The following is a 26,915-nucleotide window of genomic DNA, read 5'->3' as shown; positions in this document are numbered from 1 at the left end:
GAGAGCGAGAGCGAGAGAGAGAGAGAGAGAGAGAGAGAGGGGGGGGGGGGAATGACTGCCCACACTTACTGTCCCTGAAAAATGTGGTCCACTCCAACCAACCAGATCCCTGCAGCTCAGTTGCTTCCTAAACCCCAGCCCCGCCCAGCAGTGGGTGCAGTAGGCGCAGGGAAAAGCAGCGGAAGACAGACAGGAAGTACAGTGCAGTGTTACAGGTGTATAAAAATGTCCTACTATTTGGGGGAGTCTGGAGAGATGAATCCTCAGTTGAGAGCGCTTGCTGCTCTTCCAGAGGACCCAGGTTCCCCTCCCAGCGCCCACATGACAGCTCACGCCTGTCTCTCCAACTCCAGAGGGTCTGACCCCTCTTCTGGCCACTCGTGTGCACAAATACACATGCACTTGATTTCTTTTTTAAATCTTTTTTTTTCTTTTGTTTTTTCGAGACTGGGTTTCTCTGTAACTATAGAGCCTGTCCTGGAACTAGCTCTTGTAGACCAGGCTGGCTTTAAGCCTGCAGAGATCTGCCTGCCTGCCTCTGCCTCCCGAGTGCTGGGATTAAAGGCGTGCACCACCACCACCCGGCTTAAATCTTTTCTTAAAAACCACTATTTTGTGCAGCAACAAAAAAAAAATTAGGAAAAAATTTAAATAGCAAAATGACAAAAAGAAATTAAGAATCATAGATCTTTTACTTGGGAGTAGAAAGTGATTCTCTCTGGAGTGTTCCGAGTCTCCTTTAGAGTGTATATCTGCTGGAGAGCCTTGGGGAGCAAGCCTTGGCACGGGACAGTTGCCCCAGCCCCAGCCAGTGCAGCACGTGTGTGCTAGCTTAAGGGTGGACTATACCCCCTGTCCCAGGACTTCTAGGACGTGAACCCTGCTCTGAATATTCAAATGGACCAGAGCCAGCATTGTGATGCACACCTGTGATCTCTGTGCTCCAGAGGCAGAAGCAGGTGAATTTCTGTGTGTGCCAGGGCAGCCAGGGCTATGTAGTGAGACTCTATCTCAGAAAACAAACAGAACTGGAGAGATGGCCGAGAGGTTAAGAGTGCTGGCTGCTCTTCCAGAGGACCTGGGTTTACTTTCTCAGCACCCACATGGTGGACCACAACATTCTTAACTCCAGTCTCAAGGAACGAGATGCCTTCTTCTGCCCTCTGTGTGCGCTGTACACATGTGCTACACAGACATACACTCCGGCAAAACACCCAGGCACATAAAATAATAATTGCTAATTAAAATAAATAATTAAAAACTGGCCAGGTTGAAAACAGTGTTTCTGAGCCTGGACTTCGGACTATAACTGAACAGTACTAGACTCCTGTCTGGACTCCCTGCCTTGCCCAGTGGCAGCTTGCACGTGGATCGGTGGGCATGGCAGCACGCTGTGTCTGCTGCCACCCTGGCATGAAAGGGTAATGCCGTCTTCTCTCGCATGTTTCCCTTGTTGGAGCTCTGCGGAGAGCTACCCTGAAGAAAAGCAAGACGGACCTGCTCAACCCTGAGGAGGCCGAGGACCAGCTGGGTGACATTGCGTCTGTGGGTAAGTCCCTACCTCTGTGCCAGACACTGTCCATCACCCAGAAATGGGAGGCCGAGCCCTAGGCTGGGGGGCTGGATATGCCAGTGTCCTGGAGGTCACATTATGATGAAAATACCGACGCCCCCTCCCCCATTCTGCTTTGGTTTTTTTGGTTTTGTTTCTCATACCTGGTTGGATCTTGTCTTGTAATATTATTGTAGTCTCCCAACTAAAGGAGCCCCACGATTCTCTTTACTGTAGGTTAAGTCCAAACTTTACTCATACCCTAGTTACCTTGGCTAAACCCATTACAGCTGAGTGTCCCTGCTCCAGAATACTCGGCATAGCGGGGCATGGTGGGCACACCTGTCATCTCCGCGTGCTCAGGCAGAGGCAGCTGAATCTGTGAGTCAGAGCCTGGTCTGCCTAACAAGTTCCTGGCCAGCTGGACTACGCAGTGAGACCCTGTTTCAAAAACAAATACACGTGATAAAACAAAACCCTCCATAGCCAAACTGTTTCAGATTCCGGGCATTTCCAGACTCGGGAATATTTCCATATAGATGTGTCATGTCTTAGGCGTGGAACCAACGTCTAGAACAACATTGATTTGTTTCTCATACACAGAGCCTAAAGGTAATTTTAGGCCCCTTTAAAAAGGCTTTTGTATTACCAGGGATGGAGGTGCGTGCGCTTAATCCCATGACATGGATCTCTGTGAATTCGAGGATAACAAGAGTTGCATGGTGTGGCTCTGTCTGAAAATAGTATAATAATAATAACAACAACGTTGTGGGCAGGCAAGATGGCTCAGCAGGTCGAGGTGCTTGCCACTAAGCTCGAGGACCTGAGTTCGATACCCGGAATCAATATGGAGAAAGGAGAGAACCATCTCAAGTTGTCCTTAGACCTCCACACTCACGGCACTTGATACAGAGACACACAATGAATAAGTCACATTGTATTTTGGAACACAATTTTGTACAGGAAATAATGTTGATGTGTGATTTTTTATTTATTATCTTGTTGTGTATGGTGTGCTAGGAGAGAACCCACATGCCACAGTGCTGTTTCGGAGGCGAGAGGACAGCTCTCTGGAATTCCAGAGCACTTTAACTGGTCTTGCCAGCGCAGTCGTGGACTTTTCCACACGTGGCATTGTAAGGTCGCATTTGTATGTTTAGATCAGGAATGTCAGTCTGGGGTCACTGAGTTGGGGATATGGTGCTGGGTTCCCCATATCCCCATGAAGCAGAATTCCCACCCACGTGAAAGTCTCCACCCAATGAGACCACACATTAAAAAGAGATTTGGGGCTGGGGATGGCTCAGTCTGTAAAATGCTTGCCTTGAAAGCAGGGACACATGTGTTCAACCCCAGAACCCACATCAAGCCGGACAGAGCAGAACACTTGTAATCCCAGCGCTGGTGACAGCAGACTCGCTGGCCAGCCAGTCTCGCCTAATCGCTGGGTCCAGGCCAGTGAGAGACCCGATCTCAAAGGAGGTGCAGGGTTCCTGAGGATGCTCCCTCAGGCTCTCCTCTGGGCTCCACACAGATGTCACCCACACAGAGACAAACATGCACAGACGTGAGCATGCAAACACATACGCACACCAGACACATTTGCACAGAAACAAAGGGAGTTCCAGGACGGGTCAGCAAAGGCTTGTTGCCAAGCCTGACCTGAGTTTGATCCCCAGGATCCACATGGAGGGTCCCCTAACTTCACATGCGCACTGTGGCCCATGTGTTACAGTAAGTTAATTAATTTACTACTGCAAATTTTAAAAATTTAAAACACACACTGGAAAAAAAATTCTATTCCGAGAGAATAACAGAGCTGTAGAGATGAAGCCCAGGCTTGGCCCACCCTGACACAGTAGAGCGTGGTCGAGGAAGGCTTCTCGGAGGAGATGACATTGAGTGAGAGCTGAAGGCTCCCGTTGCAAAGGTGCCTCTCAGCAGTGCCGCTGGCAAGTATAGTGACCAAACTTCAAAGGCACTGGGGATGTTTGGGGGTGCGATGGGGAGGGGGCTCGTGCGTACACACCCTTCTAATCTCATCCATAGCACCGTTTCTCCTCTGGAACTCTGGGCTCCAAGGGTGGCTCTACCAGATGACACCACTCTGAGTAAGGACCCTGCTGTGCACATCCACGGTTATCCCACACCGACGGGCGTGCTCCTGGAGATAATTACAGGAACAAAGAGAGGAATGACTGACTCCCAGCTCCTCACTCCCTAGGCCATTCCACGCTCATTCACAAACTTGTCCAAGACAGATTGTCACCGGCCCCCACCTGCTGTTGTGCAGTCCCTTACCCAGTTAGGGAGCTTTGTAATGCTATTTTAAAGCTTATTTTGATGCCTGGCCTGAACACACTTTTGTTTGTAATGACTGTTATTTCTGTTTCCATTTGTGGGCCCACCTGCTCGTGTCCTTTGAGAAGGTGTTGATTGCAATGTCTGATTTGTTTCATGCTTTCAGTCAGTCGGCCTTAAGCTCTGTCTGCCTGTCTGTCTGTCTTTCCTTCTTCCTCCTCCTCTTTATTTATTTATTTATTTATTTATTTATTTATTTATTTATTGCCGAACGTGGTCTCATTGTGTAACCCTGACTGACCTGGGTCTCACAAAGGTCTAAATGCCTCTGCCCCCCAGGTTCTGGAATTTAAGGTGTGAGCCACCAGGTCTGGATTTTCCTTTTTATTATTATTATTATATTTGTTAGGGAATGGAGAGATACCTCAGAGAATTAAGAGCACTGACTGCTCTTGCAGAGGGCCATGGTTCAATTCCCAGTGCCCACATGGCAGCTCACAACCACCTATACATCCAGGGAGATGTGACATCCTCTTCTGACCTCCCCCAGCTACGTATGGTACACTTACATACATGCAGACAAAATGCTCATACACGTCATGTAAAAATAACTCTGTCCAGATGTAGTGGCGCACACTTTTAATCCCAGCACTCAGGAGGCAGAGGCAGGTGGATTTCTATGAGTATGAGGCCAGCCTGGTCTATCTAGAGTTCCAGGTCAGCCAAGGCTACATGGTAAGACCTTGTCTCAAAAATATTTTGTATAGTATGTGTGTTCATGTGCATGTGTAAGACATGCATGTCAGCATACACGTGTGGAAGTCAGAAAACACCTTTTGGAAGTAGGCTGTGTCTTTCTCTCATGTGGGTCCTAGAGCGCCAACTCCAGTCATCGGGCCTCACTCATGACGAGAACTTTACCTGCTGAGCCGTCTTGCAGGCCCCACTCTTTGCTTTGCTCGATCTTAGTAGGCAAGCATTTTGGTGATGTTGTTGTGTACTTGAGAGCCCAAGTTGAGACCTTGTGAGCTAGACGGATGCCCATTCTTAGCGAGCTTCTGGTCTTCTTCATCCTTCGTTCTGACAAACATGAAAAAGTGATCCAACCCCATGCTGACGAGGATGAGGAGAGATTGACACTCTTGGACACTCCTTAGTGGAGGCATCAATGTGTAATGTTCCTGATTTATTTATGATATATCACTTAGCATTATTTAATTATAGATTAATTAATTAATAAGATCAATTCCTTGACTTACTGTTCATGCAGCTTTTATTTATTTGTTTACTTGGCTTTGCAAAGCTGAGGGCACAGCCCATTGAGTGCCTTAGGGGCCTGCTCCCCTACTCAGCTCCATCTCTGGCCTCTTTACCGACTGTTAGTTCTTCAGAAGTGACTTATTCTCTTGTGCAGGAGGCATGCATCCCAGTGGCTCAAGCAGTGCTGCTTACTGGCTTGCTCCCTCTGGCTTGCTCTGCCTGCTTCCCCCCCCCATACCCCACACCCTGACCACCTGCCCAGCGGTGGCAACACCCGCAGTGGGCTGGGCCCCTCCCTCTCACACCAGTCTCCCACAGGCTTGCCTACAGCCGGTCTCACGGAGGTATTTTCTCAATTAAGATTCCCTCTTCCCAGATAGATCAAGGTTTGAGTCAAGTTGAAGCCACCCAGCACATCCCTCTAGGCCCCAACTCATAAAGTGTTCACCCCCTCCCATTTACGCTAGAGGCTGGAAACACGTAAGAGGCAAACCATAACAGTAATACACACGGTGACTGCTCAGGCTAGCCATGCTGCGGTGTAGACACACTTCAGAACCACTTACAGAGGCTGCAGACGGCACAACAGGGAAGTCGCTCACTGCCCCTGTGAGACTCTGCTGGTTCCATTCCCAGCACCCATCTAGGGCAGTTCACAACACCCTAGTTCCGGGGTACCTGACATCCTCTGCTGGTCTACGTGGATGGATGCACACACACAAACCATCGTAGCAAGTAGTTTAAAAAGTCCAGTTATGCAATCCACCAGCTTACCTGCGATTTGTGTCTACTTGTATTAAATGTAATTGTTTTTATAAAAATAATTAATCATAAATGGTAGGGGCCATGACTCAGTATAGAGCGTTCACCTACTGTGTTCACCTACTGTGTGTGACTGCTGTGTGCAAGACCCTGAGTTCCATTCTTGGCACTATCAAAAAAGTAAAGAAAGAAAGAAAATGGAGAGTATGGAGCGCGAGAGAAAGGGGAAGCCTCTGTAGGTAGAGGCTCCAATCGGTTATTACACTCGGGGCCTGGAGAGATACTCAGTGGGTTAAAACACCTGAGTCCAGTGTGGTTTCCCACACTCACATCCACTGGTGATGCTCGTCCTTTCCTGGCCTCATGAGCATCTGTATTCACATGGCACACGTGCACGCGCGCACACACACACTCACACACACACACACGATGAAAACACTTTAAAAAAATTATATTCCATTTAGACTTTTTAAATGTTGGTGTTTGTGGTGTGTGTGTCCGTGTTTGCAGGTGTGTGTCCTGCTTGCATGTAGAGGCCAGGGAGGACACCGGGTCCTGGTCTAGCCCTCACCTATTCACGTCTGTGTGGGTGACATTTGTGTGGAGCCCGGAGGAGAGCCTGAGGGAGCATCCTCAGGAACCCTGCACCTCCTTTGAGATCTGGTCTCTCACTGGCCTGGACCCAGCGATTAGGCGTGACTGGCTGGCCAGCGAGTCTGCTGTCACCAGCGCTGGGATTACAAGTGTTCTGCTCTGTCCGGCTTGATGTGGGTTCTGGGGTTGAACCCAGGTCTTTGAGGTTTTGAAACAAGCACTTACTGACTGCGCCATCCCTGTTTAATGTGTGTTCTCCTTGAATGGCTGCTTTCACATGCGTGGGAATTCTGCCTCGGTCTTGTCCCCAGCTGAGGGCCTAATAAGAGCCCCTGACCCTTCAGTTCTCTAGTGACCCTCAGCTTGAGTACTCCTGATCTGAACATCTAAAGCGCACCAAACCCTAAACAGCCACTCCATGCTGCAAGTGGGCAGTCCCTGTGGATCACTTGGGACCCAGCATCCTGCCAGCCCTCTTCCTGGAGGCCTTTGGAGCATGTAGCTCCCACAGGAGACTTGCAGAGCACAGCTCCATCTTGTCCTCTCCTATGACCCCCTGCCGATGGGCCTCCTCACCAAGGGCCATCCTGAGTCTCACTTTCTCCATCCTTTCCTTCGCAGGGTCTCCTTTTGCCAGAGCCAGCATTAAAAGTGCCAAGCTGGAGAACTCAACTTTTTTCCACAAAAAGGAGAGAAGGATGCGTTTCTACATCCGCCGCATGGTCAAAACTCAGGCCTTCTACTGGACCGTGCTCAGTCTGGTAGCCCTCAACACGCTATGCGTCGCCATCGTCCACTACAACCAGCCCGAGTGGCTCTCCGACTTCCTCTGTGAGTGCTGCTCTCTGCCGGCCTCTGCTCCTCCTTCGGCCCTTCCCCAACCCGCCCTGCCTAGGACCAGTGACCATTTCTGCAGCGGAAACGGGGGTCATGCAGCTGCTGCCTTAGACTGGTGTTAGACCTGAGGCGGCTGAGCAAAGACATAGCTTGGCAGGGTCGAGCGCATGATGCCATCTGCTCTGGCTTAGCTCTGGGCAGTGACATGAGGCGGAAGGAGTGTGTGCCGGAGCCTGTTCTCACACCTGCAGCCAGGAAGCCAAGATGAGACACACAGACGAGCAGACATCCAAAAGAGAGAAAGACAGGACCCGGCTAGATGGCTCAGTGGTAAAGGCTCAGGTGTCAAGCCTGGAAGCCTAAATTGACTTCCGGAACTCACCTGGTAGAAAGAGAAAAGATTCCCACCAAACCTCTGGCTTCGCAGGAGCACTGCGGCATGGGCATGTACACACACACACACACACACACACACACACTTACACGCACACGCAGGCACATACATACATGCACAAAGCATAAAGTAGTAAAAACAGAAAAGAGAGACTGGCAGAGATAGAGCTGAATGCAAAGACAGACAGACTCAGAGTAAGACAGATGGACAACGAGGCGCACTGTCAGCGCCCTAAGCACCTCCCACTAAGCCCCAGCTTTTAAGTTCCCGCTCTATAGTGCAGCCTCCTGTGACATGAACCATGGAAAGGGACACAGAACACAGCCAGGCTTGCCCAGCCCATCTTTCTCACAGTTCTGAGAATCCACAGCCACTGTTTCTAAGTGAGATTCAGGAATACAGACAGAGTGCAGATGGAGGAGATAGGAGACAGTGGCACTGCTCAGAATGTCTGTGAGATGTGCACTTTCAGGTTGGGAACCTTAAAACCACAAAGTGTCTTGCTAGTGACCCCTCTGCCCCTGCTGTCCAGTAGACAGCGACCCCCTGTGCCCCTCTGCTGTCCTGCACTGCAGCGACCCCTTCTGCCTCTCTCTTCTCTTCTCTTCTTCGCAGTGCTAACATCAGAATTAACACACAGTAGGCAGGGGTTCTACCACTGAGCCATGACCACAACCCCACCCTGGGGGATTCTAGGCCCCCAGCCCCTACCTACCTCCTTCCTTGTTCACTCTCCTCTCCGCCTGCTCCTTTTGCCTCCCCTCTGTCTGGAACGGGCCCTTTAGAACAAATGTGCGCCTGCCTTAGTTCCTCAGAGGATGCAGGACCCTCTACCCATTTCAGGATTGCCTAAACTGGGCATGGGCACTGGAAGGCGGGAGCCCCCAGGACTGAACAAACTCTTAAGGATAACCAACAGAAGAGCGTGTGGGCCTGACAGGGATATGGATGGCCTGGCTCTCCCCTGGAGGCCCCTTGAGAACTACTAACTCTTTCGTGCTTACTGGCTGCCTCCTCCTGGAGCTATTAGCCTTCTGACCTGTTTCCTGCCTTTGCTCAGAAGTAGCCTTGGACAGCTCTAAGGGATGGTCGTGCCTCTGACCTAGAAAGGCCTGAATTCTAATCTAAGGGACTATTTTCTTCACCTGTCGTGGTCCCCAGGCCTGCTGTCTGGCCCCACAGGACACCCCAAGGGGACTGTCCTTCCTTCACCTGACCCGCTTCCAAGCTGCATCATTGCCTTGGTCCCTCTGGAGCCGTGTAATGCAGGCTCTTCGCTTCCCGTCAGGACCTCTTGATCGCGACTATTTTTACTCACCTAGTTCCCTCCACTAATCATTTTGCAGTCTGTCCTGGTTAAGGAGACAGGGGATTAGAACTTCCTGCCCAGAGGCCTTGGTGTCTGTAGACATCTTTTAGTTTGTTAGCCCCATTTTCTCGTTAATGATAACAGAGACAGAGAGGCAAAGGAACTTCTCCCAGGTCACACAGCTTGCAAGGGATGCATCCAGGATTTCTGTTCCTAAGTCCAAACTGTGTCTGATGATGGAAGTCCTACCCCCTAAGCCGGTTCAGGCTATCGTCCATGGATCAGAGGTCTTCAGTCCTAAGGTGTTCTGTAAGGATCAAGAATGACATGGTGTGAATCTTAAGATGTAGTGCAGTTTCAGAGAAATCCAGACCGGAGCAAGTGAGCACCTTTGGGATTGATGACACGTGCTTCTGGGTCTCAGGATCTCTCTGTAGAGAGTGGGTCTGACCATCCTGAGATTCTCCTGGTCCCTCCAATGTTGCCTGTCACCAGCTCCCTCGTTTCCATGGTGACAAGGGAGCAAGCGTCTCAGAGATGTCCTCTTAGAGCGCCCCCTGCTGGATCTCAGAGGGACCAGATATTATAGGCAGATCTGCTTCTCTAGCTGCTCTCTGTCCCAGACACTCAAGGGTTTCTCCTGAAAACAAGGAGTTTTAGACAATCCTACAAATCAAAGGAAGTTAGGACAAGAAATCCCGATGAGGGTTTTTTGGTAATCGATTCAAACAACCCCTTTAAAGCAGGGCCTAGGGCCTAGCTAAGGCTCTTGACAATCCTCTTAGCCAGTCCACATTACTGTAACATAACACCAGAGGCTGGGTGATTGAACATCAAGAGACGGTTCCTTTCTTGAATTCCTGGAGCCTGGGAAGTTTCTTTGTGGCATTTGGGGAGACTTGGTTGTCTGCTGGAAAGCTGTCTCTGCTCCCAGTGCTGTGTCCTCTGAAAGGGGGACTACCATGTCCCCATGAGAGGCCAGAGGACAAACTCCCACATCAAGACCCGTTAGGGCACATGGAGGGCTGTTGACAGGACTCTGGGGCCTCATGCCCCTTCGGCCACCACACACTGTTCTGACAGCTTCATACCCCATGGGAGCTGCTCCCTGGGAGATTGATTACCATTTCAGAGGCCAGGTGTGGGTGGTGGCACAGGACTTCAATCCCAACACTTGGGGAAGCAGAGACATGCAGATCTCTGTGAGCTTGGGGACAGTCTGGTCTAAATAGGAATGCCAAGACTACGTAGTGAGACCTTGTCTCAAAAAAAAAAAAAATTCACAGATTTCCAAAAGGGAACACAGGCACGCAAACCTTGGCAATCGCCAGGCAGAATTAGCTCTGGAGCCGTAATTCTGAGGTCTGTGGGAACTGCTCTAAATCCCCAGTCTGTCCTTTCTTTCCACCTCCTTTCCTGCTTGCTCCTTCATTTGTTTATTGCAGTGCTGGAATGGAACCCAAGGCTTTATCCATGCTAGGTTAGTGCTCTACCACTGAGCCGTACCCCGCTGACTTACTAGAGGATTCTAGGCCGGCTTTCTATGGCTGATCCAAAGCCTCTGCCTCTCGGTGTCCAGTGTGAACAGGCTTTCCACACATGTGTGGCTGTACCCGAAACCCAGCTAGTCACTTAGTAAATGTAATAAGGCATTACATCAGTCAACGCAAAACTAGGTCCATAGCAATATCCTACACCCAGCTTTCCTCATCAAACCAGGGCAAAAACTATGAGAAACTGAAGCCCATGGGAAAGAATCCTTGCATAGCTATCCTTGGCCATGTTACACAGAGTATCGTCTCTACCTCCCTGCCTGCCGGGGAGACACGGGAGAAAAAGCAGAGGCTTGGGGCCTTCCCCGTGGCCTAACTCACTGCTCTTCCTTTTCCTTCCAGACTATGCAGAATTCATTTTCTTAGGACTCTTTATGTCCGAAATGTTTATAAAAATGTACGGGCTCGGGACGCGGCCTTACTTCCACTCTTCCTTCAATTGCTTTGACTGTGGGGTGAGTACCGTATTCTCTCAGGTTCTCCTTCCGGATCTTACTGGCGGTAGCTGATACCCAGGGACTTCACATGAAAGTGGAGGGAGCCATGTGCGGGTCATGGCTTCTGCCCTGGGCCTAAGGGTAGCCTCGGCTGTCCAGTGGGTGGAATCAGGAGGCTGGACGTGAGGTGAGGAGGAAGGAGGGGGCACTGAGGACACACAGCTCTGCTGTCACTGTAGGTAGGGACAGTTAAGCTGTCTTAGTAGAAGTGGGGAACGCAGCAGTTCTGCGGTGAGCATAGAAAGAATGGGAAACTCAAGGCAGCCGGGCAGTGGTGACGCACACCTTCAGTCCCAGCACTGGGGAAGCAGAGGCAGGTGGATCTCTGAGTACAAGACCAGCCTGGTCTACAGAGCAAGCTCCAAGACAGCCAGGGCTACACAGAGAAACACTATCTCCAAAAACTCAAGGCCAGACATGGTAGCAGGCACTTTGATCCCAGCTCTTGTGAGGCAGAGATTCTGTCTATCTCAAGATCAAGAAGAGTTCAAGACCATTCTGAGCTATATTGTTCAAGATTAGTTTGTTCTTCCTAGTGCAAAGGACTCATAGTTCAAGCTTGGGCTACACAATAAATTCAAGGCAGACTTGGACTACATGATACTTTTTTAAGAAAGGAAAAAAAAGCTTGGGCCAGCAGGATGCTCAGTGGGTAAAGGTGATTGCTGCCAAGCCTGCTAACCTGAGTTCAACCCCCAGGACCCACATGGTACAAGAAGAGAACCAACTCCTGCAAACTGTTCTCTGCTCATATTGTGGCAATATACACAATCATATCAACAATAACAATAAATAATTTAAAATAAATATAAATTAAATAGAAAACGTGAAGAAAACCAGACATCAAAGGTTACGTATCACCTAATTCCATTTCTGTGAAGTGGCCAGGGAGGCAGACCCACAGACAGGAAGCAGATCAGAGATCTTCAGTGCTGTGGCTCAGGAGGGGAAAGATGCATGGGGCCTCTCTGGGGCTGCAGGGCGGCCTGGACAGACCATAGGCCCTGTGGATGCCTCTCTGTACCCGGAGGGTTAATTTTATAGTGTGTGCTTCGTGGCCGTGTGTGTGTGTGTGAGAGAGAGAGAGAGAGAGAGAGAGAGAGAGAGAGAGAGAGAGAGAGAGTGTGTGTGTGAGTGAGAGAGAGAGAGAGAGAGAGAGAGAGAGAGAGAGAGAGAGAGAGAGATTGAAAGTGTTTCTTTGTAGCCCCGGGCTGGCCTCCAACTTCCAGTGATCCTCCTGCCTCAGCCTTCAAGTGCTGGGCTATCAGGCATATTAATAAATATGTTAATAAACAGAAACATAGAGGGAAAAGATGAGTTTGGGCCACCATCTGTTAGTCTCTGTGACGAAATACCTGACAAATGCCCAGGCATGGTGGTGCACGCTTTTAATCCCAGCGCTTGGAGGCAGAGGAAGACAGATCTCTGAGTTGGAGGACAGCCTGGTCCACAGAGTGAGCTCCAAGATAGCCAGAGCTACACAGGAAAACCCTGTCTCAAAAACAAAACATACAAATAAAACCTGACAGAAACAACCTAAAGGAGGAGGGAATTTTGAGCCCTGGTGATATCCTCCAGCCAGGTCCTACCTTTTACCAGCCTCATAGGCTTCCTATAAGCCTAACCCTAACCTGCGGAGACTTTCCAATAGAGGCCACTATGTTCCCTGAGGGGTGGACCTGGTTCAGGCCCTGGAAATGGGTGGGAGTCCTGAGGTCAACCGTGACCTTGAGACTAGGTTCTCTGTTGCAGGTCATCATTGGGAGCATCTTTGAAGTCATCTGGGCTGTCATAAAACCTGGTACATCCTTTGGAATCAGCGTGTTACGAGCTCTCAGGTTACTGCGTATTTTCAAAGTCACAAAGTAAGTTTTGAGGTTTCTTAGCTCTCTGATGAGGGGATGAGGCGGGCACCCTGCCTAGCGTGCACACCCTGCTCTGATCCCCACCTTGGCTTCTGTCGGCAGGTACTGGGCATCTCTCAGAAACCTGGTTGTCTCCCTCCTCAACTCCATGAAGTCCATCATAAGTCTGCTGTTCCTCCTCTTCCTGTTCATCGTTGTCTTTGCCCTCTTGGGGATGCAGCTGTTTGGTGGCCAGTAAGTACTGCCTGACATCTGGACATCCCACCGGGACTCCTGCTCAGCTTCCATGACACACCCACCACCACCCCCCACCACCACCCGGCTCCTTCAAGCAGACCTCATCCTGTGACTTGCCCTCAGGACACGAATGGTCATCTAGGGCAGTTTGAGCTTCTGGGTACCAAATACAGTGTCTTCCTGGGGAACAGATACTCTACACTTTACCATGGGAACCAGAAACTGAACCAAGCCTTCAGAGCAGAAGGGCTAACACAGAATGTCCTTGCTGTCCACAGGTTTAATTTTGATGAGGGGACGCCTCCCACCAACTTCGACACCTTCCCAGCAGCAATAATGACTGTGTTTCAGGTATGAACTTTCTCAGCCCGATGCGGGCCCCTAACCACAGAGGCCCTGAATTCCTTTATTTCTTCCCTTTTCCGACTGTTTTGGAATGCTTGTTTTTATTGTTGCTGGAGATGCAGCTCAGTGTTAGGGCATTTATTCAGCACTTAAGAAGCCCTGGATTCCAGCCCAAGTACAGACATAGACACTCACGTGCACACACACAGGAGAGGATAGCTTGTCACTTGTACATCCCAAGAGAGTGTCGGATGCCCTACAGGACCACATAGGACAGTACCACGGCCAGCTGGGATACTGAAGAGCCTTGCTTGTGGTTTTCATGAGAAGGAGCAAGTAAAGAGGAGTGTCTGCCCCTGCAGTAGTGACTCTAACAGCTGTCAGGGTAAGCTGTTCTATATCAGAGCAATGGCCAGATTCTTCCCCATCTCTAGGAATTGCCTTCCCAGGGGCAAAACCATCCCTCCAGGGTCTGCAGGGTTCCATCTACTTACGTATCAATACAACCAGTAAAGCTGGCTGGGCATGATGCACACTGGACTGTCTGTCACCCCAGGACTTGAGGTTGGGGCAAGAGGAAGTAGAAGTTTGTCATTTTCAGTTCTTAATGAACTTGGTGTCAGTCTGGGCTACATAAAACACTGTTGAAAAAAGAAAGGAGAGGAGGAAGGAGAGGAGTGGAAAAGAAAAGCGAAAATGAAAGAGAATCTGAGGTAGTAGCACACACCTGTAATCCCAGTACTTGGAGGCTGAGACTGGAGGAGCTCCAGTTCAAGGCCAGACTGTGAGGCCCCGCCCACAACGAAAGAGAAAGACCTGGTTACTGTATCCGCCTATCTTGGAAGCAAGTGTCTCCACATCTTCCAGGATAAGGAGGCTTGCATCTTCTTGAGGCACCTACACTAATGCTTAGGGACTGGCTGATCGGAAATCTCTAGGTTTATTCAAATTTATTTTTTTTTCTTTTGGAGAGAAAGGGAGTGTATAGAAGATGTGGCCTCCGTCCTTCCTTTTCAAGGCAGGCCCAAGAGAGGGCAGCTGTGAAGAACGTCCCAAGCCAGAGAATGGATGATTGCAGTCCCCCAGGGGCACAGGGCATTGTCTGCAGACAGTGTTGATGGTCATACCTAGTTGAGTGGGCAAATGAAAGTGGCATCTGGTTGCTGGAGGCCAGTGATGTTCAGCGTTGGGCAGGGCACAGGTTGGTCCTCCCAGAGAATGATATACCCCCGACTAACAGTGCCGGGCTGAGAAGCCTAGACACAGCACAGGAACATTCTAGAATTCTTCCCCATTTCCTTCATTCTCAAAGAGACTATGGATAGAAGGAGGGAAACTGGGGTGTTGTTTTTTTTTTTCTTTTTAAAAGACACAAGGCCTGGATATGGTAGTGTGTTCCCAGTATTTGGGAAGCAGAAGCAGGTGGATCTCTGTCAGTTTGAGGCCAGCCTGGTCTATATAGTGAGACCCCAAACTCAAAAAATTAAAAGATCCATGGACGGATGAGAAGCCTCAGTAGGCAAAGGTATTTGTTGCCAAGCCTGACAAGTTGGGTTTGATATCTGGGACTCACATGGTGGAAGGAGAGAACTGACTTCTATATGTTTTCTTCTGATCTCCACACTAGCACTGTGGCATATGTGTGAGTGTGCACACATGTGCACACACACACACACACTAAATAAATACATAAGTGTAACTTAAGTTTGAAGATGGCCTAGGCTCTCAAAGGAAAAAGGAAGGAGGGAGGGAGGGGGAGGGAGGGGGGAGGGAGGTAGAGAGGGAGGGAGGAAGGGAGGGAAAAAATGAGCCATTAATAGCATGTACTGCTCAGAGGGCCCGAGTTCAGTTCCCAGCACCCATGTCAGTGGCTCACAACCCCCTGTAAGTCTAGCTCCAAGGAATCTGATGCCCTCTTCTGGCCTCTGAGGGCATCTCCATTTGTGCACAAACCCACACACAGACACACACCACATATACATAATTATGTGTATATCTTTGAAGGGAGAGAGAGAGCTTTTTAAAGGCTATGGGATGATTATCTACCTAGGGTGGGAACTGTGGCACAGCAGAATGTTGACAGTGTGCATGGCCCTGGGGCCCAGCACATCACACACCCCAGAGCATCACAGCTGTATGTAAGATGCCTGCACCACTGTCCCTCTCTCCCCACCGCTCTTCATGGGGGCTTCTCCATCCCCCCTCCCTGGCCTCTAATCAGCTAGTCCATCCGCCAGGGCAACCTGACTTTTCAGCCTGAGCGAGATTGTGGTGGATCTGTCTTTCTGTGCTGAACTTCTGTGAACTCACATCACACCCTCAAGTTTTTCAAGCATTTGAGCACTGCTCAGGTATCTTTTTGGTGCCAGATACAGTGACACATGCCTGTCATCCCAGCACTGAGGTAGGGGAAGCAAGAGGATCAGATGTTCAAAGTCATCCTTACTTATTTGGGAAGTTTGAAGGCAGCTACACAAAACCCTACCTTACACACACACACACACACGTGCATGCACACATGAACATGCGCACACACACACACGAGAAAGCCTGGTATCCCCCGTGCCTCCTCCATGCTCATCAGAGGGACTACCACCCTTGCTCCAGCTGTTCACTCCCAGTGTGTGACCTGCCTTTGTACGCTGCCACAGGAACAATCCTGGGTGGGCACACACCTTAGCTCCCTCACCTCACAAGGCTGAACCCCAAAATGTCCACAGTGGAATCTTGCTCCATAAATTACCCTTTTGTGTGACAGGGTCTAATGTAGCCCAGGCTAGCCTCATGCTAGCTATAGAGCTAAGGCTGGCCTTGAATTCCTCGTGCCTCCACCTCCCCAGCGCTGGGATGACAGGCTTGTGTCACATGCCTGGTCTATGCAATCCTGGGGCTAGAACCCCAGGTTTCAGCCAGGCAGTGGTGGCACATACCTTTAATCCCAGAACTCATGAGGCAGAGGCAGGTGGATCTCTGTGAGATCGAGGCCGGCCTGGTCTACAAAGTGAGTTTCAGGACAGCCAGAGCTACACAGAGAAACCCTGTCTTGAAAAGAAAAAAAAAAAGGAAGAAAGAAAAGAACCCCAGGGTTTATACATGCTAGGCAAGTACTCTGTTACTGAGCCGCATCCCCAGACCTCTCTCGCTCTTCTTCTTCTTCCTACACTAGCAGGAATCCCACATCATACAGCTCACAAGTCTATTAGCCATGCCAGATGACGAGCTGGGCAAGGACTCTGCCACTGAGCTACATCCCCAGGACTCCTGCCATTTAAAAGTATTGTTTGTCTGTCTGTCTGTCTATTTGAGACAGGGTCAAATACCAACTCACTGGAAGCTGAGCCTGTGCCCTGACCCGCGCAGCCCAGAGCAAACCCTTGTGTCACGTCAGAGAAGACAGGATTACAGCAAGCCATGAGGCACCCGAGTCCCCTATTTCCCACAGCCAAGTTGAGAGCCCCCAGTTACAGGCACAGAAATGGGAGTTCACATGAGGTCGATGAAGACCTTGGACTGACAGATCATGGCTGCAGCTGTGGCTCCAAAGAGCTGCTGGCTGAGAGGGGTTTGGCTGTGTGTCTGTCCCTGTCTTTCAGATTCTGACGGGCGAGGATTGGAATGAGGTCATGTATGATGGGATCAAGTCTCAGGGGGGTGTGCAAGGCGGCATGGTGTTCTCCATCTACTTCATCGTCCTCACCCTCTTCGGGAACTGTATCCTTCATGGGGAGCAGGGACAGACTGGGTGTGGGTGGAGGAGGAGGAACCCAGATGCCCAGGCTCTGGGCAGTGCTCCCATCGGCTGCTTTCCCTGACTTGACATACAGACACCCTGCTGAATGTGTTCTTGGCCATCGCAGTGGACAACCTGGCCAATGCCCAGGAGCTCACCAAGGTGGAGGACATAGTAACCACCTGCTCATGGCAGATCATGACAGCAGGGGGCGGAGGGATGTGGGGACGGACAGAGTCAGGGCTCTTGCTGGGGATGGGAGCACTGGGCGCTTTTCCTGGAGCAATGCCATCCCTGATCAAGACAGTTTACAGCCCAGAAGGGAAAGGGGATGGCAAGGTGGCTACTGAGGACAGATAGCCAGCTGCATCCAAGGGCTTGAGGAATACGGAGTTCCAGGGTAATGGGCACCACTACCAAGCAGAGGATGGGCCAAGGAGTGACGTGATAAGGCCGCAGATAGAGCTGGACCTCTGGAAATGCAGAACCATGGCAAGGCTCAGATACAGTGGCCAGGAATCTACTTCCCACTGCGCCCTCCCTCTGGCTTCCATATGGAGCCTGCTAGAGACAGTTGGTAGGAGGCCAAGAGACAAGATGCTCTCAGGTCAGCTGCTGCCTGGGAGGACAGAGAATGGGGCTGAGGGCATGTTTACCACCTGTGACCATGTGCTGAGGGGCTGGCTAGATGAAATTCCCGCAGGCTGGCCTTCAAGAGACAACAGTAAAAAACTGTGGTGCTTTGGGTGCCACGCACTACTCCCGTCTCCCTTTGGAGAGTCAGAAAGGCAAACTCCCTTGTCCAAGATGGTGTGACGGCTACAGCCACTACATAAAGCATTGTGCAGCCTCTGAGCACAGCACTGAGGCAGGAGGATTGCAAGGTTTTTTTTGGGTTTTTTTTTTTTTGAGACAGGGTTTCTCTGTGGTTTTGGAGCCTGTCCTGGAACTAGCTCTTGTAGACCAGGCTGGTCTCGAACTCATAGAGATCCGCCTGCCTCTGCCTCCCGAGTGCTGGGATTAAAGGCGTGCGCCACCACCGCCTGGCTGAGGATTGCAAGTTTAAGAATAGTCTGTGCTACATAGCAAGAGCCTGTCTTCCTTCCCCCTCCATCAGGGAAAAGCGGAAGTCTCCCACCCAGGCGCTAAGCCAAGAGTTCAGCCACCATAAAGCTGGCTGGCATGTGTCACCACAGGCCGATCCAGCCGAGAGCTCATCCAAGATACAGGAGGCCAGCATGGGCTCCAAAGTGAAGGTGGCCATTCCCCTACACACCCCATCTTCCCCTTCTGTTGTACATGTTTCACACAGGTGTAATTCTCAATCAGGGGAAGGCACCTGGAACCCCCGTTTATGTATGCCATCCCTCAGCCAGTAATCACGTACCGAGCGCCTGCAGTGAGCACAGCCCTGGCCTAGAAGCCAGGGTCGTAGCAGTGCATGTCACTAAGATGCCTGGCCTCTCGGCGCAAGAATCCAGGCTGTGGAGACAGGTCAGGAATCAGACACATTTGTAAAACCACAGTTTGCCAGATGGTGCTGAGAAAAGTGCGGCGGGGTGAATCAGAGAGTCCTCGAAGTTCAGGTGATGAAGAGAAGACACAGAGAAGCTGAGAGACCTCTTGAAGGTCACATTGGCAATAAGTGGAACGGCTGGGATTTGAACCCTGCTGTCTGAATCTGAAACGTGTGGTCTTCTCCACTGCACACACCTGAATTGCTCCATGCCCTCCCAGGAGCTTGCAGAAAATGCAGATTCCAGGAGGCAGCCCTGGGTGTGCAGGTGCTGCCAGGCACCTGGGAGCCTGCTTTTTCAGTGTTGTTGAGGCAGATGCTTCCAGGACCTGGTTCTAAGCTGTGCTGGGCATGGTGCCTAGAGAGGGGACACCCCGCCTCCTTGTCACTGACAGATTTTAAGGTGGTTACTCCTGGCCCCAGAAGATCTCAGAAGGTGGGATTAGCCACTCTGTAGCCCTACCCCAGGGCTCCTGTTCTTGGGTCTATATATATATATATATATATTCCCTTGAGACAGGGTCTCACTTTATAGCCCTGACTGTTCCAGATCTCGCTCTGTAGACCAGGCTGGCCTTGAACTCATAGCGATCTTCCAGCCTCTGCCTCCTGAGTGCTGTGATTAAAGGCGTGCACCAGCACATGCTTAAGGCCATGGACTTAAGCATAGAGCCCGCCCCTCTCCCCATCTTCCCACAGGCTGACGATAGATCTTAAGGACCCCAGCAGCTGCCTTCCCACCACTGTTGACAGTTGTATAAGCTGTGGCTCTGCCTTTGGGGTACCTGATGTTTAAGGGTACTGGTTCAGAGCATTTAAACAACCTGAAAAGCACAGAACACCCACAGGCTCAGGACTAGGGGTGCAGCTCCCTGACAGCTCTGTTCCAGCTGCCGCAAAGCCTCAGGGTCCATCCCCAGCACCAAAAAAAAAATAGTTATGGAAAAGACAGTAGGAGGAGCCTGTTATTCCAGCACTGGGGAGTGCTGAGCCAGAACGATCTCAGGTTTCAGACGAGCAGGGCCACAAAGGGTTAATGGGCTAGCGAGCCAGCCTGCACACAAGGGGTACATTTCACCACCCAGCCTGACTGGGGGCCTTAGTTCCAGTTGGTTAAGGTCCAGGCGGAACTTGTTTCTCAGTACTGCAGATTTTGTCCCCGCTGGCAGCAAGGTGGGGAGTGAGCCCCAGGCCTGTTCTTGTGCACAGGAATCCCGTTTACTTCCTAGGATGAACAAGAAGAGGAGGAGGCAGCCAACCAGAAACTGGCACTACAGAAAGCCAAGGAGGTAGCAGAAGTGAGTCCCCTGTCTGCGGCCAACATGTCTATAGCTGTGTAAGTGTCCCGGGTCCAATGGAGAGCCATTGTCAGTCTGTAACAATGAATTCTGTTCCGGAGTTGAAGAAGGAGGATAGGGGGATAAGGCTGATGAAGAATGCACATTTAATACATGATGTTACGTAATTTGGAAAATTCATGTGTTTTGTTATGTTAGGCATAACAAACACATGGCAAGGATGTGGGGAGGGTCAGGGCTGAGCCTGGGAGAGGCTGGGGAAGCAGCATCCATGTGGGGCGGGGCGGGCACTTCCGTGTGGCTGTTCCAGTCCAGGAGAAGACAATAAGAAGTGAGATGAGTGAGTAAACTGCACACTGTGGAGCCTCCAGGAAGCAGCTGGGAAGGGCCAGTGGGTGAGGAATTTGAGCCCTGCCGCCCTCTGTGCCCCGTGTGTGCACCCCAAGCCAGGGCTCTGCCACCGAGCTTCACTCCGTCCCCCAAAGCTGTGACTTTATAGCCAGGTGTGGTGGCACACACCTCACTCTGGAGGCGGAGACAGGCAGATATGTGTGAGTTCAAGGACAGCTGGGTCCAGACTAGACACAGTAGGATCCTGATCCAGAAAACAAACTTGTTAGGCAAGGCCTCGGTTAGAAGGAAACAAAACTCGAAAGAAGTGAGAGAGCCAATGAGAGAGGGAAGGCTCTGAGGCAGGGGTGTTTCAGGATGGGAAAGAGCGGTGAGGTGACAGATGGGGAGGGGAGCAGAGTAGGCTAAGTCTTGAGGGCCACTGAGCAAACTTGGGTTCTGGATCCTAAGAGCCGTAGAGGGTTCTTGAGCAGACCAGACTCTCCTGTTCACAGGTACCTCTGGTTATTCTTGGGGTAACAGACTGTGGGTTGGGGATGGTTATGTGGGCTGAAGGTCAGAATCAAGACCCTGGGCTGGCCATACAAAAGAGGTGAGACCAAGCAGGATGGTGGGTGCAGCTGTGTTCATGCCATATTCTAAAGGTGGGGCAGACATTTTGCCGGTGGGTCAGAGGCAGTTACAGTGAAAGTGTCTTCCTTAAAGGGAGGTTCCCAAACACCCACATTCAGAACCACAGCCCTGCTGGCGGCCAAGGGAAGTGGCTATGGCAGGGCAGGCTTCCATAGTGCCAGTGCCACCCCAAAGGCAGGCACAACCAACTGCTTTCCTCCAGAGCTGCCCACAACCCCTCCCTGCGCACCCCAGCTGCCCACAACCCCTACCTGCAACCCCAACTGCCCACAACCCCTACCTGCAACCCCAACTGCCCACAACCCCTACCTGCACACCCCAGCTGCCCACAACCCCTCCTTGCACACCCCAACTGCCCACAACCCCTACCTGTGCACCCCAGCTGCCCACAACCCCTACCTGCATACCCCAGCTGCTCCAAACCCCTCCTTGCACACCCCAACTGCCCACAACCCCTACCTGTACACCCCAACTGCCCACAACCCGTACCTGTACACCCCAACTGCCCACAACCCCTATCTGCATACCCCAGCTGCCCCAAACCCCTCCTTGCACACCCCAACTGCCCACAACCCGTACCTGCACACACCAGCTGCCCACAACCCCTCCCTGTACACCCCAGCTGCCCACAACCCCTACCTGCGCACCCCAGCTGCCCACAACTTGAAGAAAAGGATCAAACATTGACTTTATGTACTACTATTTAAATTATTTATGTATTCATTCATTGATTCATTCTGGCACTGGGGATGGAACCCAGGGACTCACACGTGGTAGGCAGCTAGGCCTTCACCAATGAGTCACACCCCCAGTCCCTCTCTGGTAGAATCTAGGCAGGAGCACTCCTGCTGAGACAGCGGAGCCTGTGGTGAGGCAGGGCATTTTAATGAAGCCCATAATGGAACCAAACTGCTCAGCTCACGGTGCTGGAGAAGAAAAGATGGGAGGTGCCAATACGTCCTTCAGAGGTAGGCTCTAAATAACCTTCCTCCAAGCAGACCCTACCTCCTAAAGTTTCTGTCATTCCTCATCAGTGCACAGGGCTATGAGCCCATCAATAGACCAACCACACCAGTCTTCCTAGCAGTGGAGAAGCGGAGGTGGGAAACTGACCCCTACTCAGCAATCCAAAAGAAAGAGCCATTAAGTAAAGGCCCCATACCTGAATTCAGTCCCTAGGAGCTTACACAGTGGAAGAAGAGAACCGACTGCAGATAGTTGTCCTCTATCACACACTTGCCGTGGCCAGGGCACACTCACATGCAAATGCATATACATCAATTTATAAAGTTGAAAGAACCCGGGGGGGGGGGCGCAGCCCTCGCTATCCGACCACCTTCACACACAGCCGCACAGCATGGCAAGCAGCCCCCTTCGTGCCTTGCAGGAAGGAGCAGCAGAAGAACCAGAAGCCCGCCAAGTCGGTGTGGGAGCAGCGCACCAGCGAGATGCGCAAGCAGAACCTGCTAGCCAGCCGCGAGGCGCTGTACGGGGACGCGGCTGAGCGCTGGCCCACCGCCTACGCGCGCCCGCTGCGGCCCGACGTCAAGACGCACCTGGACCGGCCGCTTGTGGTGGACCCGCAGGAGAACCGCAACAACAATACCAACAAGAGCCGCGCGCCCGACGCGCTGCGCCCGACCGCGCGACCCCGTGAAAGCGCGCGGGACCCCGACGCGCGGCGCGCCTGGGCCGGGAGCCCTGAGCGCGCGCCTGGCCGGGAAGGCCCGTATGGCCGCGAGAGCGAGCCGCAGCAGCGCGAGCACGTGCCGCCTCGCGAGCACGCGCCCTGGGACGCGGACGCCGAGCACGTCAAGGCCGGGGACGCGCCTCGCCGCCACGTGCACCGGCCTGGGGCGGACGGGGAGCCTCGCCGTCACCGCGCTCGCCGCCGGCCCGGGGACGAACCCGAAGACAGGCCGGAGCGCAGGCCTCGTCCCCGCGATGCCACCAGGCCAGCTCGTCCTGCTGACGGCGATGGCGACGACGGGGAGCGCAGGCGGCGACATCGACACGGGCCGCCAGCCCACGACGACAGGGAACGCAGGCACCGGCGCAGGAAGTGAGTGGGCTCCGGGAGGGATGTGCCCAGTTGGACTTCACTCCAGGCAGGGCCGAGAAGTTTCCCCAGTAGCTAGGGTGACAGTCACCAGGCCCAGAATACCGGAAGCCGTGGGGATGTACCCAGCGGCCACAGCCGGGGCTAACAGATGGGTAAACAGATGTAGTTGTGTGCTGGGATGAACCCAGGGTCTCATATACAAGAGTCCACAACAGCTATGCCCCTCAGTGAAGGATTATAGGTTGCACTCTACAGCAGAGCCAACCTGTCACAGGGGGAATTCTAGGCTAGCGTTCTATCACTGAGCTACACCCCAGCTCCTCACTGGAGGACTCTAGGCCGGCCCCCTACTGCTGAGTCACGCCCTCAGTCCTTTACTGCAGGATTCTAGGCAGGGACTCTACTACTGAACTACATCCCATTCCAGCATTATATATAAAAAGTCTAGGGTCCTGCCGTCTTGGCTTCCAAATCGGCTAGAGGACTAAAGGCATTGTGCGTTTTACACAGGCCCTAGGGAGAGCCCATAGTCTCCACCAGATTCGTGTAGCTTTTTCATTACTTGCTGCTTACTCTTGAATTAGTGTGTTCTTTTTTGGTTTTTCGAGACAGGGTTTCTGTAGCTTTGGACCCTGTCCTGGAACTAGCTCTTGTAGACCAGGCTGGTCTCGAATTCACAGAGATCCGCCTGCCTCTGCCTCCCGAGTGCTGGGATTAAAAGTGTGCGCCACCACCGCCCGGTGAAGTTCTTGGCATCAGTGTTCTCACCTGATGATCAGACTCCCCAGAAATGACCGAGTCGTTGCTAGGATTAAATCAGTCACCTCTGCCAGGGGCTCACATGGACACTAATGTGTGCGAAGCGTCTGCGACTGTTATTTTGCCAGTCCTTTGCTTACTTGATGGGGGAGGGGGGGTCTGATCTCTCAGACAGCACCCCACCAGTAGCTGATTTTTCTTATCTTTCTCGTAACATTTTGTAATGTTTCACAGAAGACCATAAAGGGACTCTCTGTAGAGAGCCCAGGGACTTCCGAGTTGATAGCGACATCTCTTATAAAATACTGTCCTCAAGTCAAGTGTGATGTCATTCCTATGATCCCAGTACTTGGGATATGGGACAGGAGGATCTGAACTTCAAAGCCAGCCTTGGCTACATAGTGAGTTTGAGACTACCCTGTGCTACATCCATAATAATAATAAGTTAATGTCCTCTTGATCCTTCTTCATATTGCTATGAGAGCATCACACTGGATTCTTGAAGAGTATACAAAATCTGACCCCAGCCTATGGGAAAGGGGCATTTGTACAACCTGCCAGAGTCAGCTTTCTCTTCTGCTGTGTGGGTCCTGAGGTGTCAGGTGTCTTACTAGCCTGTGTGACACAGCTCGTGACTGGGTGAGACTCAGGCTTCAATGAAGCCATGAGACCATGTTCCCAACAAGAGGAGCCCAGTGCAGGTCCCAGGACTGCATACTGAGTAGTGGGGTTCTCAACCAAATGAGTTTAGACAAGGGTCTGTAGACAAAAATCACTACCAGGAAGGTGGGGGGGGTCACAAGTTCAGGTCAGCCTGGGATACACAGGGAAATCCTGTATGGGGGGGTGAGAGGATTGGGTGAGGAGAAGGAGGGAAGACTTCTGGAGGGCTGGTCCTCGCCATGGATACTGACTACACTCTTCCTTCCCACTCCTAGTGCCCACAGCACCCCTCGGTTGTATCACTACCTCTGTCTTCACGGTGCTCCCTTAAACACCCTTGTTCCTAATCATTCTTTCCCTAGAGTTTTCTCTCCTGGGTGTTTCCCTCTGCTCAGTGACGTGTGAGAAGGGTCAGCTCTGTTCTAGCCCAGACTGAACTCCAGCCAGTAACTGCAGGTGGTCGGGGCCTACAGAGTTGGGTTTATCCATTTACACTGCCATAACCAAATGCCTAGGGTTGGTTACTCATTTAGCAAGAGTGGAAGCTTATCCAGCTTCCTGTTCTGGAGGCTGCAGAGTCACAGGGCACACCAGCACTCTGAGGGCTTGTTGCTGCAGCCAAACATGATAAGGGACTCCCATGGTGACCCAGGGCCGTCTTGCCTGTTCTAGTCTCTTCTTTGTCTCAGAGTGCCACTCACCCATCATGAGGACCCTGCCCTTGAGACCTTATCTAGCCCCCACTTACCTCCAAATACCATCATCAGACAAAGTTAGGGATTAGCTTTCTCAGTAGATGGAGCAAACACATTAAAACCATAGCAGAGACATTCTGAGAAACATGACCAAGATGGGCCAGACCACAAGAGCAGCTAGAGAAAAATGGAGCATTTCGAGTAAGAACGGTACATGTTAAGGTCCTGGAATCACTCAGAGGACAGCCAGCTTACAGGTTATGAGGAAAGGGGGCAAAGGGCCAGAGATGGGTTAGTAGGACTCTGGGTCCCTTAAGAGGGTAAGGAGGAACCAAAGATGTGAGGACGGGCTTTGTCCCTGTATTGTGTCTGCTGCTGCTGTACTAAAAGAGGCAGAGTGATGAGGACAGAATGGCTGACCCTAAAAATGTTCCAGGAGGAGGGTTTTCTGTTGTTCTGAGATAGGACCTCACTGTAACTGGTCCTCCTGCTTGCTGGGATTACAGACATATACTGCCATATCAAGGTTTATTTGGTGCTAGTGATGGAACCCGAGGCTTTGTTCACCACACTAGGCAAGCACCCTTATTAACTGAGCTGCACCCTATCCCTGCAGGAGGAGTTTTTGAAAGTCTCTAAATGTCGAAAGAACCTGGGGCTGCAGTGCAGGGACTCCCAATACGCCTGCCCATCCCTGCCTGGCTGTGTGACTTTCAATACGTCACTTTACTTTTCTGGTCCCCATTTCTTCAGATGGGCTGAAAGTAGGGTAAAGTGTACAGGTTTAAACAGGCACATGACCTGTGTTGAGAGATACTGAGCCAACAAGTTCTCAGTAAATGTCAGCATGTGGAATTATGGAACTAGTAGCAGTTTCTGTTTGGCCATTTTTGGATGTCTTTAGGGGTCATTCGGAGGCCCTCTGGGATACCAAAATCTACACATTTGGGCTCCATCTATACAACAGCGTAGTAGCGATATGGAACCCACACTCATCCTCTGTGGGCTTCATTCAGATCATCTCCAGGTAACTTGGAATTTCTGATGCAGTGCAAGCGCTCTGTGGGCAGCTATTAGACTCTATTTTTCCAACAAAATTTAGAAAGCAGATTGACGATGTGGCCATTTAACAAAATAACAACTGTAGGTTCCCTTCTAGAGCCTATGACCTCCACACTCACCAGGTTTACAGTACTAGGCATGTTCTCTACTGTGGAACAGCCCTCAAATTCAGTCGGTAAGCAGTGGTCACCCCCACACCAGCAATGCCCCTGTTGCCCCAGTGAGCACATTCTCATTGCGGCATGCAGGGACCAGTACTGGGTAAGATCATTGATATATTCTGTATTTTCTTCTTTGACACAGGGTTTCTCTGTGTAGCCCTGACTGTCCTGGAACTCACTCTGTAGACCAGGCTGGCCTTGAACTCAGAGGTTGCTGGGATTAAAGGCGCGCACCACTACCCAGCTATATATTCTGTATTCTTTAGGAAAGAGGTGAGGGGAAAGTCTGTATCAGTTTTGTTTTTGCTTTTTTCAAGATATTTTCAGTCTTGGGTCTGGAGAGAGAGAGCTCAGCGCTTAGGATCACTTTCTGCTTGCATGGAAAACTCAGGTTCAGTCCCCAACACCCCACATGGAGATTCACCACCTTCTGTAACTCCAGTTCCACGGGATCTGATGCTCTCTCATGGCTCTCAGAT

At 51.4% G+C, this 26,915-nt stretch overlaps 1 protein-coding gene across 6 annotated transcripts in view; it reads left to right on the top strand.

Annotated features, from left to right (window-relative positions):
• Cacna1a (calcium voltage-gated channel subunit alpha1 A) overlaps positions 1–26,915 on the top strand; it is a 265,280-nt gene that overhangs the window by 162,558 nt on the left and 75,807 nt on the right. For 4 of the 6 annotated variants that reach the window (XM_050120774.1, XM_050120773.1, XM_050120770.1 and 1 more), the window contains exons 9-18: positions 1,458–1,549; positions 7,091–7,300; positions 10,905–11,017; positions 12,812–12,924; positions 13,027–13,158; positions 13,440–13,512; positions 17,100–17,217; positions 17,331–17,398; positions 19,982–20,088; positions 22,422–23,096. In XM_050120774.1, coding sequence (XP_049976731.1) covers positions 1,458–1,549; positions 7,091–7,300; positions 10,905–11,017; positions 12,812–12,924; positions 13,027–13,158; positions 13,440–13,512; positions 17,100–17,217; positions 17,331–17,398; positions 19,982–20,088; positions 22,422–23,096 — 1,701 coding nt within the window. The remainder of the gene's footprint in view (positions 1–1,457; positions 1,550–7,090; positions 7,301–10,904; positions 11,018–12,811; positions 12,925–13,026; positions 13,159–13,439; positions 13,513–17,099; positions 17,218–17,330; positions 17,399–19,981; positions 20,089–22,421; positions 23,097–26,915) is intronic. The other 2 variants (XM_050120775.1, XM_050120772.1) reach the window with 1 other exon arrangement.

This window comes from Alexandromys fortis, unplaced genomic scaffold (genome assembly GCF_014885135.2).
Source record: "Alexandromys fortis isolate MF-2015 unplaced genomic scaffold, M_Fortis_MF-2015_v1.1 scaffold_186, whole genome shotgun sequence".
NCBI classification, from domain to species: Eukaryota; Metazoa; Chordata; class Mammalia; order Rodentia; family Cricetidae; genus Alexandromys; species Alexandromys fortis.
The sequence above is the reverse complement of the archived record's forward strand: the minus strand, read 5'-3'. Positions and strand labels throughout refer to the sequence as shown.